At 38.3% G+C, this 17,241-nt stretch overlaps 1 protein-coding gene and 1 long non-coding RNA gene across 6 annotated transcripts in view; one reads left to right on the top strand and one right to left on the bottom strand.

The window, feature by feature from the left end:
• The window catches only part of C2H3orf67 (chromosome 2 C3orf67 homolog), a 309,119-nt gene that overhangs the window by 52,556 nt on the left and 239,322 nt on the right, over positions 1-17,241 (bottom strand). For 4 of the 5 annotated variants that reach the window (XM_025377409.1, XM_025377411.1, XM_025377408.1 and 1 more), the window contains one exon: positions 6,619-6,680. The exons of the other annotated variant lie outside the window; for it this stretch is intronic. In XM_025377409.1, coding sequence (XP_025233194.1) covers positions 6,619-6,680 — 62 coding nt within the window. The remainder of the gene's footprint in view (positions 1-6,618; positions 6,681-17,241) is intronic. 5 annotated transcript variants of the gene reach the window in all.
• Positions 10,212-17,241, top strand: part of LOC112619454 — a 215,470-nt gene continuing 208,440 nt past the window's right edge. The window contains exon 1 of the long non-coding RNA XR_003118224.1: positions 10,212-10,316. This is a non-coding gene — a long non-coding RNA (uncharacterized LOC112619454). The remainder of the gene's footprint in view (positions 10,317-17,241) is intronic.

The following is a 17,241-nucleotide window of genomic DNA, read 5'->3' as shown; positions in this document are numbered from 1 at the left end:
GTTTATATTTCAGCATTCGAGAAGGAGCAGTGTGTGTGTGTGCACGCGTGTGCATGTGTGTGTGTAGAAAACAGACAAACAAGGAAATATCAGTTAGTGGAATAATGTGATGAAAACAAAAAAGATAATGTGCTAAAGGTGACTGAGGAGCTATTTTAGGGTGGACGCTAAAAAAGGGCCTCTTCAGGAGAGGATGTTTATTTAGGTGGAGACCCTACTGATAGGAAGAGGCAGCTGGGAAACAGCCTCGAGTAAAAGAACTCCATCCAGGCAGCGCTCTTAAGTGGAGACCAAGCCTGGAGTATCAGAGCGAAAGAGAGGAACCAGTAGAGAGTGAGCAAGGTGCTCAGTGGTGTGAAACGCCATCCCAGAGGTGGGCTTCCAGGGCCCCAAAAGCCAGAGTAAGCATAATTTGGTCCCAATGGCAATGGGAAACCACTGGGAAGTTTTACATGGAGCAATGCCTGCGTCTGATTGAGGCCTGTCAGTATCACTTGGTTGCTAAGCAGAGAAAAGTCTAGAGAGGCCTGAGAAGCAGAGAAGGCAGGTTTGGAGGTTTACGGCATTTGCCCAGGTGAGAGGTGATGGCAACCTGCACTCAGACTATAGCAGGGAAAATAGAGAAAAGAGGCTGGATTTGGCATATACTATGTTTGAAGGGAACACTTGCTGAGTCTGGACATTTGGGTGGATCCAGAGAGACAGAACAGGGATCACCCTTGGTTTCTGGCTTAAGCAAAGGTGGGGAGGGATGATGATGGCATTTTCTGAGATGGAGAAAAGTGAAGAAAGATTTGCAGAAGAAAATCAAGTTACCTTTCAATGGCTGGATTTTAGGTATGATGGCAGCTACATAGATCAGTTTGGAATTCAGGGAGGGTCAAGACTGGAGATATAAATTTGAGACTCATTGGAATATAGGAATATTAGAAACTATTATTAATTATTATGTCTTAAAGACTAGGGCCACTGCAAAGGTTACCAGTGCCTATGGATCTTTGAGTCAGCAGGGAGTGGTACATGCATGAAAATCAGATTTAAACTCTGTCTAAACCAGGGCCTCTCATCAAAACACGATTCTATCTGGTTATGAAAGAAACAATATCACTGTCCTCCTATTTCCAAGAAAGGAAAGGGCAATTCTTGCAGAGACACAGAAAAAAAATCTGAAATTTAACTGGTTAACATTTAGGATGAAGATTTTCATTTTCCATGGTGTCCAGGTGTATACCTACTCACTTGCTCACATCCTCCCTCAACTCAAATACTGAAGAAACTCCTGCCCTTGACAGGCATGTGCTGAATAACACTGGGGTGGGGTGGGGTGGGGCTGGGGAATAAGAAAGAGAGACAGAGAGAGACAGAGAGAGAGAGAGAGACAGAGAGAGCACCCTGCCTTAGAGGAACTTCGTGAACAGCCTGACAGGTCATCAGTCCTCATCAGGGCCTTCAAAAGAGCAGTTGTGAAATCTGTGGGAATGGGATTATGAAAGAAGAGGTACTGAATCTTTTCCTACATGAAACCAACAAGAGGAATGATAAAAACAACAACTGATGCCTTTGGTTTCATAATCAAATCATTATGATTTAATGCAAAAATCTGGATAATAGGAAACAGCAATAACACTGTGTTTTGAGAAACAAAATGTTTGCTTAGTTAATAAGGAAGTCCTCTGTCATGTCTTGGTTTGAAGGAGGACTATTTGTTAAAAATTCAACTTGCTTGTTTTAAAATGATCCAAACGTAATCATTTGAAGAGGAACATTAAAATTCTGTACTTAATTTTATTAATTTATGCATTTTCTCTCTTTTGTGATGGGAAGCTAAAAATCTGAATCAATAGAAGAGATGCCCATCAGGTTGCATTGTGACAATTGGAAAGGAAAAAAAAACACGATGCCACTGTTGTCAGTCCGGAGGAGCCACACGGGTTACAATGACAGACCGGATTGCCTTGGCCAGGCTGGCTGAGCCAGCGGGAACTGAGGTCAGTGGTTATTAATCATTTGTCAAAGACTGCAGGGCTTCATCAGATAATTGTGGTTATAAGTATGTTTATATCACACAAACATGTGGCAAGGCTGCAAAGGATTCAGGCCCTAACACAATCTGCAATGACATTTTTAAAAACTACAGATAAGTGATAAATCATTGAGCAAACACTTTAGAAAACCATGCCATTCTTTGCTGTTTGAGTATTCTGACTTATTTTGTGTATTATATATTTCCACGAACATTTAGAACCTTGCAAAGCCTTTGACTACATTCTTTCCTCACCCTAATTTTCCAATGAGTTGTAAAAATAGCAAGTATAATCATCATTTGAAACGAAAGACTGGTTATTGACTCCATCCCTATGAATAGACAACCAGAAGGTAATCACAGCTTATTTCATAAAACTCATTCCTGAGCAGGAATATCTTACGTTGTTCTGAAGAGTCTGTATAAGCTTCTAAATAAACGTGCCTAAGGGACAGCTCTAAACCCCACAAACCAATAGATGGCATTTTAAAATAAATGACTTGAGGCTGCAAACGGCATCCATTTTGCTCTGTTTGGCAGCATGCAAGTGTACATGCTAGGAAATGTTTCTCAACGTGAATGAAGTGTGAAATTGTTTCCTCCTACCACACACTTCTCTAAATTATGTGAGATTATGTTAGCCATTTCTGCACCTTGTCATAGAGGCTGTCAGTGCCCTAAGAGACAATGTTTGGTGGACGCTGGAGGCAAGGGCCCCAGCATCTGAGATGCTGCTTAAATATCAGTCAGTGTGTTAGGAAAAAATAATGGAAAATATCACCTCATGCCTAACAGCATAAGGGGAAATGGCTTTGTTGCAAATCTAGACACGCAAGGGTATGATGAAGTGAACCATATATATTTCAATTCCTAGATTGTAAACTTCTGAGCAAAATGATTACTGTTGCATCCCACCTTGATCCAATGTCAAGCACTGCCCTATGAGTGAAAGTGAATGACTTTACTGTGAGAAAAACAATATATGAATATATGCAGCGATTTAGCTATTTTCATCCTAGAGCTAACTCTTTAAAACCCAAATTTACCTGCCTTGCAGATTGTATATTGTCTTTATTTTAATCCTACACACAAAAAACTAAGAAGATAATTATGTTGCAGAAATAAAAGTCTTTCCAGAATAAAATGTGCATGAGTAATCACTCCATTCCAGCCTAGGTGACAGAGTGAGACTGTCTTCAAAAAAAAGAAAAAAGAAAGAAATAGGAAAACAAAATGTGCGTGAAAGACTGGGGATACTGGTTGTTCTGTTACACTAATAAAGCTAATTGAAAGGTGATTCTCTAAACATGTATATATGTGGGCACTAGTCTATGCAATTTAAAAAACTTAGGATTTTTGGTCTCTGGAGTCATGCAGATATCTCACTGAGGCTCATGTGGCCACCACATTTTCCAGAGGTCACCATCACACTTTCTTCTCTGTGGAAGTGCTTGTCCACACCACCCTGTCTCTGCCTTGTTGGCATTACTCTAATCACAGCCACACTTAATTCAGGGAACCAAGAGCCTACCTGCTTTTTATGTAATGTTCAGAGCCTCCATACCAGAACTTTCAATCAAGGGTTCAAGTTAGATGCTTGTTTATCCAAGAGGGTGGACTTCAGAGAATTACCTTCTCATTTCTTATATTTTTTCATATTAATTATCAATATCCCTTAAATTTAAAGTTCTATATTTTAGGGTCCAAAGCATTGGGATACTAATTGTAAAAAATATAATAAATACAGATCTTAAGAAGAATTAGAGCTTTCAATTTTAAGTTAAATTACATGCATTACATGACTCAATTTATTCCATTTTTATATGATGATAAATACTGACCTCATAATTTTATCATCTTCTGTATTTATGGCCCAATAATGCCTTCCTGCCAATTCTCCTAAGCTGCTGAATTTATGAACCAAGAGGCAAGTCACATAATCTGCAAGTTTTCTGAATGGTTACATAATAAGTTTTTAGGAAACTGGTAGATAACTTGCTGGCAAATGGGGTTGGTGGTATTTTATTTTTGGCTTTAGAATTTGGCCTTTTTATTTCATTATGTAGAAATGTAAATTAATTTTCCTTAAATAAATGAACATTTAATTGGTTGCATAAGATATGCCCTCTAACTGGTGAATGATTTAATATTCTATCTTGACAGTATATCTTTGGAAATCAATTTGTAAAAGAGATATTTAAAGTTGCATATTACCACATCTAGATATTCATCCATTTATTCAATTATCCATCCAATATTTATAAAGTATGTTTTCTATACAGGACAATGAAATAAAAGTAGTGTGATCCTTCAATGGCGAGACTGGTTTATGAAGTAAAGGTTATAATGAGTCTTGTAAAAGTCACAGAATCATAAAGTTGGAATTGGCCTCAGAGAGCATGCAACTCAAGTCGTTGCTTTTACACATGAGGGTATTCGTATTATTAAAAAGATCTGGAGAGGTCAGAGGCTTGTCTGAGATTATGAGAATTAGGTCCCCTTTCTCCTTTTATTGAAACAAATGGCTCCCTGTCTAACATATCTTACTATCATTCTCATTTGTTCAGACTACAAATTAGTTCTTTTTTTTTTTTTTTGAGACAGAGTCTCACTCTGTCTCCCAGGCTGGAGTGCACTTGTGCCATCTTGGCTCACTATAACCTCTGCTTCCTGGGTTCAAGCAATTCTCGTGCCTCAGCCTCCTGAGTAGCTGGAATTATAGGCATACGCCACCACACCCGGCTAATTTTTGTATTTTTATTAGAGGCGTGGTTTCACCATGTTGGCCAGGCTTGTCTCAAACTCCTGATTTCAGGTGATCCATCCGCCTTGGTCTCCCAAAGTGCTGGGATTATAGGCATGAGCCACCATGCCTGGCCCAAATTCTTAATTTGTTATAATTTGGACCAAAGTTGGATTTCCAGTTACCTTGAAAGCTTACTCATACATAGAGAAAAATAATTTGTTAGGCAAATCTAGATGAGCTGCAAGATTCTTAGCGATGTGTTCACCTATCAAGAGATAGCTAATTTTAAGAATGTTAAAACACCTTCTTATATATATTGAAATTCTAATCTCGGTTTTAAACTCTTTAGTATATCTATTTATGATAGTGACAATTCACCCTACTAGGTAACATGAGCGAATGACCAGAGCTGGTGTACAGAATAGAAACATTTAGAAGAGATTACTAGTAAAGAACATTTACTCATCTGTGTCATGAATATTCTGGGTCCCAATAAAAGTCCTGTAAACCATTTACGTGGTTTCCTGGAAGCCATGTTCATTTTCCATGGCTTGGTTCATTGTTTATTGCTGACTGGACCAGAATGGGTACTTGGCCCAAGCTACACTAATCACATTCTCTCTCGAAAAAGGAAGTTCAGACGTAGTCTGTCAGCCTCTACATGTATGTTGAATTGTGATATGTACACTCAAGAGCTGTCAAATGGCCATATGTGGACCATGGAGCAGAGAAAGCTGGTCTTTAGATGAATGGAGCAGAGGAAGCAAGCAGTGATGGAGTGAAGAGACTGCCTGGCTGCCTCTTGCCTTTCTAGTTCCGGTTTCAGGCCCCTCCTGAGGCCTGGCGGCCTTTGAGTTCTAGAATACAGCCCCGTATCTTATTCAACAACCATCCGCCAACCCGCCTTTCTTACTCTTTCTCCTTATCTCTTTCTGTCTTTTAATACTAGCTAAGCTGTTTTGTAGTGTGTAACCAAAAAGTCTTAACTCAGACACCATGCAATAGTTAACACACCCTCCATAGGACAGCCCACAGTACAGGTCAGATGCATTTGGATAATGAAGTGCATCACAGTAACTAAGACTCTGTAGGTAGGCTTAAGATATGTGGACTTTTCAATAATTTCCTAGTGTATGATAAATACTGATAAGGTAATACTGATTTATATGGATAAACTAGCTTATATACTTATCAGAAAGTTATAGAATAATAAAACATGTATTTCAAAACTCAAATTCAGATCTGCTTGTTCCCAATGACCCAAAAATAACGAGGTTTTTCCATAGTGACAAATGACTCATATACTAATGACATTTTTGAAATAAAATAATTTTGAGATTATAAACTTTTAAAGTTATGAAAAAAGAGACTGGTCATTTGAACTTTTATAAACTATCTTGATAAATTTAAGGGCACCAGATGATATAAAAAAGATTTATGCCTAAAATGTACCAAACATCAGACACCTATTAAAATAAAATAGTTATGCAAATAAAGTAATGAATAAATTAACACTTAGTAAGAACTTGCTATGTGCCAAGAACTGTTCTAAGAATTTTTCATTTGAATCTCCCCAAAATTCTATGAAATAATTCTTATGCCTGAATTACATGGAGTCAAATGACTTACCCAAAATTTCACAGCTAGTAAAAGGTAGATATTTAAATCTAGGTAGACTGTTACTACTATTCTAAAGTCCAAAGAAGACAAGTAGACGAACTAGGATTGAAAGAACATAAGTTTAGAAGCCAGAAGTTTTGGAAAACAATTTCAGAAAACCAAGAAAAATCTACAATCTTCTAAGTTAAAACAAACAAAAAAAACCATGTAGATTATTAATGATTCTTACCGGGGGTTAGAAGGAGAAGGTGGGTTCATTTCTTTCTGATAGTGGTGACCCTGGTTGACAGGCTGTAAAAGACAAAACATTTGTGAATGTTTAATCAGCACAAACCTATTTACATGTAAATTCACATGCACTCTCATTACTGTAACTGTTTCCTTGGACACAACCCACAAGAAGGGTATGGGTTTATTTTACAGATCCAGCAAATTGCAGAGTGGTATAAATGAGAAATCACATTTATCATTATTATTATTTTAGTGGCCCAGTCATTGGACCTCAAAGCATCTATGATGTAATTAAAGTTCATTTATTGAGATTTTCCTCTTTGCGGAATTTTTATGCTGTTAACATTGGTTGATATTTTCAGACACAGGAAAACAAAACCAAACAAGATATCTCATGGAACTAATGCTGCAGTTCAAGCATCATTAATAACAGAAACCTAGACACACAGAAAACATATTTAGTCTCAATGTTAGTAAGTTTGTAAAGATAATTTCTATTACCACTAATGAGAATTACACATGTAAATCTTAGGTCAAGGTGGTCATTTTCGCCAAGTGTATAACACAACCTCAAGTACTGATCAACAAGCTGAAAAAAATGATGCCAATACCTAACAAAAATGTGAAATCTCAAATATTCCCTCCACAAGAAACCTTTCAGCTACATTTCAAAACATAGCTGAACAACTATATCTCATGTAGCCTTAAACACTTGCTTCCAACGGGACTTGATCTTTTTCCTTTGTTCTATAAAGGGAGAAAATTCCGTCCTCTGTTTGAACATCAGCTCTAAGTATTTATGTGGTTAGCAACAACGTTTCTAATAAGAAATCGTTTTCAACATTCTCATTTTATTACAATTTAGTTTAGTATACATGTTTAAACTGCATTCAAAGAGCTTTAGCTACTTCCATACCCAGTGGAGTTGGTGGTTAAGGGTTTCTCACCCATCATAATGTGGCCCCTGACTGAGGAAAACAACGTAGCCATGGTGCCTGTATATACAGAGCTCATACTCCTTAGTTTCTAGATATTTCTCATTACAATAAGTCTCAAAATACTAATGACGTAGGTGATGGAAATTCTTCAGAGTAAACTGTCTTCCTCTATAAATTATCTCTTGGAAGTGTTCCTTTAATTTAAATCAAACACCCCATCTGATAATCACAGTCACTTAGCCTGACTACCTGTTATGCACCATGAATTTAAATGTACTCAGATACTTTGGTAATTGAACCAATATCAATGCATCACCATTTCAGTAATAAGAAACAACAGCTGGGAGAATAGTGGAAGGAAAAACATGTCATAAGACATATTTGATCTCACTAGAGAAATAAGACTTTCAGCGATTTGCAAGTGAAATTTGGTTCTATGATTTAGGCTTTATTATTTCACAGCAAAAAAGAAATCAGCAAGCAAAGGGCCTAACAGGTTCTCTGGACGAACTCACACTGGTATAGAAATACTCCCAATAACAAATTCATTGGTATTCGTCCAGTATTTCAGCTGTACTCAGGCCTCCAGTGAATGGACCTCTGCCTATTTATTTTCAGAGGCATTTCCATAACTCTCTAAGCACCACAGTCCTGATATTCAGGTGAATTTCCATTTCTTAATTTTATACTATTAATTCTATTTATACCCATCCCCAAACCTCTATTCCAAATGACTTACTCCATCCCTTGGAAAATAGAAGTGGTTACAGAATCCTATCTTGTTTGTGACTCAGCCCCTCCTCGCTTTGGACTATACAGACTGATCTCTTTCCATCTTTGCTCATAGTGATTTTTAAGTGTTAGAAAAACAAAAAAGTAACCAATGGAAACTTTTCAAATAAAAACTACTGACATGAACAGATAGAAAGGTGAACAACTAGCTGTCTGAAGCCAGACATCCTCACCTACAAATGGATATTAATGGAGTTCAGGACATGGCATTCGCAGTAGCAGGAAGGTCACTCTCACCTTCCCCTGTTCTCCCCTGCAGCTGGTCATAAAACATAGGCAGGATTTTCTGACCACCTCCTGGAGCAGGTCATAAGATGCTCATTTGAGAGATGCCCTCCCTATCCCCTGAAGAAAGGAACATCCTTATCTCTGAAGACACAACGACACAGAGAAGAATCTGAACAAAGGATTTGCTGATTTTCTTCGTTTATTTCCATTAGCTCATATCTCCTTTGCCCAATCACATTTCTCCACCACTTTCCCCTCTTCATCAAACCTAGAGTAAAAATATTCAAGTTTCACTGTTTGTTCAGTTCTTCATTTCCTTATAAAGACTCTTGTATCATGGAAAACTTACATGAAATAAATTTGTATGTTTTTCTTTTGCTAATCTGTCTTTTGTTACAACAGAGGCCTTGGCGATGAATCCAGGATGGATGAGAAAAAGATATTTTCCTCCCCTACAATATGTTTATATACATATGTAGCAGTAAATCTATTTCTAAGTAGGTAGCATGCTGTGAAAGTACCAATGAAATAATACAGAATTTGTTTCGATTTTGGCATTCAGCCATACCCAGAGAATATCGTAAGTAGATGCAAAGGGATGGCAACCAGTATCTACAATGAACTATGACTATCATCATAATGGCAGTGACTGATAGTTATTGAGTACTTATGTTAATTCTTGGTAGATATGATCTCATTTGATCCTTAGAGCAATTCTATGAAATAAATAGGATGAACAACTCCATTTAACAGAAGAGGAAATTGACACTGGGTATTAACCCAGGATCATGCCTGCCGGGAAGAGTGGAGCTAGAATGTGAACCCAGGCAGTCTGAGTCCACAGCTTACCTTCCTAACCACTTGTCTGTAGTGTTTATTCCAGCTCGAGAGTGCATCTAGAGTGGTGACTATTTAAGTTTTTGAATAACAAATATGACAAAATCAGTTCTGTTTGTGGCAGGAAAAGTGACCCTGAAGAAATACATTTACTTGAAATATATACGACTCTCCTTACCACAAATTAAATTCATTGGTTTTATTCTCAAGATATATCATTATGTATTTAAAATTTAAAAAATGAATTTTGCCACGTTACTAAATTTGGGACAATCATAAAATATAATAGACAGTACTCTGAGAATAAGAAAAGTTTATTTCCTGGGGTGACTTTCATAGTCACTAAACAGAACAACTTGCACATTTCAATATTTCCTCCTGACAGTACAGATATTACACTGACTCTAATATCAGTTTTTGTATATCATTTCTATAGCTGTATAAGAACATCTGCTCATATGATTTATCTGCAGCTTAGCACAATCAACTACATACCTTTTTAGTTCAGAAGGATAAAAGAAAACTCATTCTACCCAAAGAGAGCTGAGAAGTTAATGAATCTGTAGATTAGAACAAATTAAAACCTATTAACTATAAACAGCCTGAAATGCCAATATATTATATTTTGAATACACAGCAACCAGGAATATCATGCAAAAACGCTGATATGCTGTCGAACAAAGAAATGGAACAGATCCCAGAAACTCAGGACCTCGGCCTTTTGGTGGCGCTGTTGCTATGTGCTAGTGCCAGGCAAACAGCACTCATATAAAATTAACTACCACGGAGCACAAGAAGCTTTGCTTTTCCATGATCAAGCTGCTAGAGATTTTGGGGTGAGGGAGCGAAATGAAGGCGAAATAAAAGAACAGGAGATAAGATAATCCTGCCATGTTAAAAGGTAAAGACAATATTTTTATGTTGTTATGTGAAACCTATGAAAATGGCAATAATGTTGTTGCAAGGTTAATCAAGACCATAAATAATTTGTCTGAGAACCTCACCATATGCTGGCAATTTTATTAAGTGTATTTTGCCTCGTTATTCTCCAAATATTATGCTCTGCAACATGCCATGTTGATGGATGCATGCAATGAGTTTTTCTTTTCTTTTTTTCTTTTTTTGTAAGCTAGAGACTTATGTGCTTGATATTAGCTTACGGGAATTCTTTTTTTTTTTTTTTTTTCAAGAGATGGGGTCTCATTATGTCACCCACACGGGCCCTAAATTCCTGGGCTAAAATCCTCCTTAGCTTCCCAATTAGCTGGGAATACAGACCTGTGCCACCACGCCCGGGTCAGGTTATGTTAATTATTAACTTGAAGGAATGACATTCTGCTGACAGGGAAGCTGCACAATAAACCTACTTTTCTTGAATCTACATCTGAGGAGGGACAGTGAAATGAAATATTGAAATAATGAAATAATAAAGGAGTTTATTTTTAAGGATCTGAGGGAGTCAGTCTGTATGCCAACGGTTAAACTCACATCAAAACAAGCACTACAGAATCTCTGCTTACTGCTTCAGGTCTCAGTCATCATAAAAAGGGAAAATGTCCTAGAAATTCTGTTTTGATCACTCAAGTGGCCCTTTGAGGAGAATAACCTCAGCGGAACAGCAGTTGACAGTCAGTGTGAGCTTACTCTGCTAAGCACTGGGCACATGCATTTCATGTACTCATTCGATTTGCATAATGCCAACATTAGGAAGGTTCTTTTATCATTCCCATTTCAAAGAAGATCATGTCCAGAAATGGCAGAGCTGGGATTTGAGCCCAGGTTGACTGATCTAGAGTTTATATTTGTTTGAGCATCACATGAAGCAGTGCCCATTGATAGCTATTCTTATTCCTTAAAAAAAGAAACACACACACACACACACACACACACGACATGGCTTTATGCTATCGTCAATCAAAATCCTTCACCAAGATAAAATTCACTTAAAATTCATTATAACTAACTCCTATCGCCCTTCCGAAGGCTGCCGAGAGCCCAGTTTGTGAATAAATCTCACGAGGGCTACTCCTAACAGAAACTCTTCAAAATTGATTACTTGTAGCCTGGTTTCCACAGAAGTTGTAAAGTATTGTTTTAATTGAATTTGGTTCTAAGTTAGAAACTTTGAAAAATTTATCTGTCAAAGGCCAATGGATTTCTCAGTAGGCTTGATTTATTTAGCAAGAGATGCCTACAAAAGCCAATTTGCTATGAGGAATATGGTTACATTTAATTACACTTTTAAATAACTAATTTATTATATCTAAACACCTTTTAAACAGTACATATTACTCTGAACTGTACAGATGCTGAGGAATCAAAGTTTGTGGTAAACACAATGGATTTTGCTAAAGACTCTTCATTTTACTCTGCATAGGCTTTCTGGCTTCAGACTGCAATGTGTGTGAAGTCGTCAGGTAAAAACGCTAAACTGAATGGGACCTGACTACATCTCTTTTTCTTCCTATTGGCAATCAGGTCCTGCTCAGAAGGAGATTTTCCTTTGGGTGTATATTTAATATCCATTTATCAAATCTTGAATTGAAAATATTACATGCATCACTCAGGATTTATTTAAGCAAAGCAAAGCAAAGCTGATGTTTATTTTGGAATCTTGATGAAAATTACCTTATTTCAGAGTAAAAAATGAATTTTTAAAAATTATGCTTTAAGTTTTGGGATACATGTGCAGAATGTGCGGGTTTGTTACATAGGTACACACGTGCCATGGTCGTTTGCTGCACCCGTCAACCCATCATCTACATTACGTATGTCTCCTAATGCTATCTATCCCTCCCCTAGCCCCCAACACTCCAATGGGCCCCGCTGTGTGATGTTCCCCTCCCTGTGTCCATGGATTCTCATTCTTCAACTCTCACTTATGAGTGAGAACATTCAGTGTTTGGTTTTCTGTTCCTGTGTTAGTTTGCTGAGAATGATCGTTTCTGGCTTCATCCATGTACCTGCAAAGGGCCTGAACTCATATGTAAAAAAAGAATTTTTCAAAACATTATTGATTCATTCATTCAAGTAATGACTGACAACTGGCTGTGATGCCTTGTGCTAGCATTTGTGCTCCAACATAGAAGGTATGAAAGAACACAGGCAGGGTTCTCTCTTCAAGGAATTCACAAGCAGTCTTGGGGATATTGGTAACATTGGTTAGCTGATAAGCGCTCATAAGTGCTGTAATTGAGCGTGAAGGTAACAGGGACCCAGAGAGGGAAGCGAATAATTCTGTTCAGGATGGGATGAGGGTTTAGGAGCGTTTCAGGAAGCAGCGACAAGTGAGTTGGGCCTTCAGAAATAAGCAAAAGGAGGGATAAACAGTCAGAGTACAGAGGATTTTAAGGGCAGTGAAACTACTCTGTATGATACTATAATGGCAGATACATGTCACTATACCTTTGTCCAAATCCATAAAATGCACAACACCAGGAGTGAACCCTAATGTGAATTACGGAGTCTGGGTGATAATGATGTGTCAATGGAGGTTCATTAATTGTAACAAATTACCATTCTGGTGGGGGACACTGATAATAGGGTTCCTCTCAATTTTGTAGTGAACCCAAAACGGCTCAAAAAAACTACAAGTCTTTAATAAAAAATTAGCCAAAAACCAAAAAACCAAAAAAGAAATTAAAAAGCCATTTTCTAAGTAGAGAGGGAGCTGCCAGACAGAGAAGAGATGAGCAAGGCGTGAGCTGAACACAGGGCACGGCTCACCAAGTGACAGCCAAGTCGACAGTGTGGCAGGAGCAGAGTGGCTCCCCTGTGTGTATGTTGGGTGGGGGGTGGGTAGTGAGACAAGCAAAACTCATTTCAAGTGCTATGCAAGCTGACAGAGAAACAAAGGCACTAACAGGAGGTTATCTTGCTTAAGGAGAGACTCCCCACTGTCCCCGCCACCACAGACTTAATTTGGCTTCCTTTTGGAACTTGGAATTCCATTCCCCTCTTGTCTACATGGTGAACTTGAACTCATTCTTGAACTTCAGCTTAACTGTTGTCTTCTCTGTAAAAGCATCCCTGAAACCCACAGGTGGAATCGTCCCCTCTCATGTGTTCCCATAACTCATTATTCTATCACTTGCCATCCTGAGTCACAGTCAGCCATTCACCTGGGCTTCCCCTCCAAAACTGTGCACACCTCAAGCTTGGATAAGGCTTTATCTGTATCCTCAGAAGCCAGCCTAGTTGACAGTACATTGTACCACTCAAAAACATATGTGTGGAATGAGTGAATGTGAGACAGACAAGCAAGCTTGTGGTGAGAGTTTTCAGGGAGATACTCCTGACTCTTGTGGCAGAGAAGGTGTATCCTTCACAATGAGGCCTGGAGAAGGGCTACAGTGACTTTGGAGTTAAGTCTTGAGGATAATCAGGTCCAAGGTACAGGGATAATGTGCAAAGTGCATTTAGAGAATTACAAGTGGGACTACAGAATGGAGTGAAAGGTGGGGTGCAGTGAGAGATGAGGCTGGAGAGAGGGCAATCTCAGATCATGGGGGCTCCTGTATGTCAAAGTAAAGAGGTGATGGGGAGTCACTGAAAGGCTTTACATAATAAAGAGATCAGATCATATCAGATCTGGGTTTTAGGAAGATCACTAATGTGAACAATAATGATAATAATAATGACAGCTAAACTTCATTTATTAAGTACTTATGTCTCAGATACAGTGCCAAGCATTTTATAAGGGTCACAGCTTGGATATGAACCGTGGCAATTTGATGTCAGAGCTGATGCTCCTAACCACCAGGTTACGTGCCTTGACTGGAGGCACAGAGATGTTAGGGGACTATTGAAGGAATTCAGATGAAAAATAAAGTGCATAAACTATAAAAAAGAGGAAAATCATGTCCTTTGCAGCAACATGGATGCAGCTGGAGGCCATTATCCTAAGCAAATTAATGCAGGAACAGAAAACCAAACACTGCATGTTCTCACTTATAAGCAGGAGCTAAACATCAGGTACTCATGGAAATAAAGATGTCAACAATAGACACTGGGGACTGCTAAAGGAGAGAGGGAGGAAGAAGGCAAGGATTGAAAAAGTAACTATTGGTTACTATGCTCAGTACCTGCATGACTGAAGCATTTGTACCCCAATCTTCAGTATCATGCAATGTAGCCTGGTGACAAATGTGCACATGTACCTCCTGAATCTAAAATAAATATTGAAAAAAAATAAAGTGCATAATCTGTCATGGGATTAAGGGGAAAAAAGAAAAACGGAAAAGTGCCAAGGCTGTGGTATTAGGAAGGGTGGGGTAAGAGATAAAAAGGAGAGAGGATTCTTAGGATTTGGAGACCAGCCAAATGTGGGATAAAGAAGTGGGAGAAATGAAGATGTCTTCCAAATTTCTGGTTAAAGGATCAATATGGATGTTGACATTATTCACTGAGATAAAAGAAAAGTGGGATAGGCCGGGCACGGTGGCTTACCTGTAATCCCAGCACTTTGGGAGGCCAAGGCGGGTGGATCATTTGAGGTCAGGAGTTTGAGACCAGCCTGGTAAAACCTCATCTCTACTAAAAATACAAAAAATTAGCTGGGCCTGGTGGTGGGCGCCTGTAATCCCAGTTACTCCGGAGGCAGAGGTTGCAGTGGGCCAAGATTGAGCCACTGCACTCCAGTCTGGGCAATAGGGCGAGACTCAGTCTCAAAAAAAAAAAAAAAAAAAAAAAAGGGGTATTATTGTGATGAATAAAGTTATGAATTTTTTTATTTCTTCTTTTTCACTGTCCCTGTGCAACTTTTAAAGAGAAAAGCATGAGCTGTCAAAAAGACCACAATGATGCTTGTAAAATTGCTCTATCTAAACTCTATACAAGCAGCGAGTTACAGAGTTCATTAAGGAATACAATTTTCCATTTGGCGGTAGTTCCAATGTTAGATAGACTGACTCTGATGCAATAACAAACATATCTCATGAGTACCAAAGGTAGACTTTTCAATATTTTCTCTGTCTAAAAAAATCAAACCATTTCAATTTCTCATTTGGTCAAATAGAGGGGTTATTAAGTTCATTACCAAAGGTCTTATTTTTGTCTGTATACTTTTAGAGTGGAATAGATGTCATGCAGGAGATTTCAGTCCTTCAGAACAGGAGAGTGATGAGAACATTGTATCCAGGGCAACTAAGAGTTCAGCCTTTTCAGTCCATAAATAATCATTCCTCAGGTTGCCCTTTGTAATGTTGGTCTCCAAGCTACTTCATGACAGAATGAGCTCGATCAGGAGGCCACTGTTCTCTTTCTTACTTGCAGTTTAAATGACTGCTGTGGAATATTTTATAAGAAAGGCAATGTTTCAATTCTATTGCAAATTGTACTGGTAAAAATCTGCAACTGACTCTTATGATCTTAGCTTGGCTACAAGGATACTCTAACCAGAGTAACCAGAAGTCAGATATTTTTCTGGGTGGGTGGATACTTTTTGGCACCAAGGCTGCCAGAGGTGTTATGTATGCTTGACAGTTGTGTTTAATGAAAGCACAACTGAGGCGAGAGAAACCTGAAGGTATGCAAGGTAGGGATAAAGAGCACTAATCCCCCCATCAAACCAAATGGAATTTCTTCTCCATGAAGACTTGTGTAAGTTCTCCCCAGAGCACAGAAATCTCACCTTCCATGGGATATCCACATATCCACTGGATAACACTCATTTGACAACTGAGTCACCACATCATGGTGGTCAGGAGCCCAGACTTAGGAGTCAGACCAGGTTAGATCTGATTCACTTTACTCAAGAGCCTCCATTACTCAAGAGCTCTGCAACAGTGCTTACCACACAGAGTAGCCATAAGGAGTAAACTAGATAACATGTAAGGCATTAGGTGCCAGGGCCTCTGAGATTTCCAAGATCTACAAAGATGTTGGAGACCTGGAAAAAACTGGCTTTAAAATACGAAAAGCAAATCACAAAATTCATATGTATTTAATTAAATACCTAAAACCTAACTTATCCACTGTCAACTATGCTTCAACTCAATTTTTATATAGTTATATATAAATGAGTAAAAGTTATTTTATGTTTTCTTTAAACATTTTTATAGCAAAAACATATTTACTTTTGGATGAAAGTATATTTTAGTTGGTTTGCTATGATATTGAATGTAGCCTTATAAGTAAATGTTTCTTAGGCCTGCAGAGGTCTCAAAATGGCTCTAGGTACTTAAAGCAATGGTAGCTCTAATTATCATTATTATACCAATGATTTTATTATTCTGCTTTATGACATTTCTTGTGCCGTACTGAACTGTTCCACTGATGTTTATGCTCTGTCTTTCCAATTAAGTTGTAAGGTCCCTGAGAACAGTATTGTAGAGAACGGACTGAGTTAAAAAACTGGGCTCTGCTCTGGGCTCTGCCACTGACCAGGTGTGGAAGCTTGGACCCACGCTTCAGTTTCTTCACCTGAAAAACAGGAAGACTAAGACCTATTCCAACTCCTCTGCTGGGCCATAGTGAGGGCAATGGGCCATACTGAAGTGCTTTAACTATGGAAACACATGGGAATATAAGCTTCTGAAGCATCCACAGTGCCTATCATAGCCCGTCATCCACAGGGAAGAGTCAGTGAACATCTGGTGACTTCTACAGAAGGTTCTTTTCTGTCTTCATATCCAAGCAGTACTTGTATAACTACAGTCTTTTCCTCTGTGTTCATTCATTTCATACATATATATTTAACAAATATTGAGCCTCTTGTATGTGCCACAGGGCTTGTACTAGGAACAGGGGATACAATGGGACACCCAGTGTCTACAGTAAAATTGTTCTTTTTGTTCTTTCTTTTTTTTTTTTTTTTTTTTTTTTTT

This window comes from Theropithecus gelada, chromosome 2 (assembly GCF_003255815.1).
Source record: "Theropithecus gelada isolate Dixy chromosome 2, Tgel_1.0, whole genome shotgun sequence".
NCBI classification, from domain to species: domain Eukaryota; kingdom Metazoa; phylum Chordata; class Mammalia; order Primates; family Cercopithecidae; genus Theropithecus; species Theropithecus gelada.
This window is presented reverse-complemented; position numbering and strand designations above follow the sequence as displayed.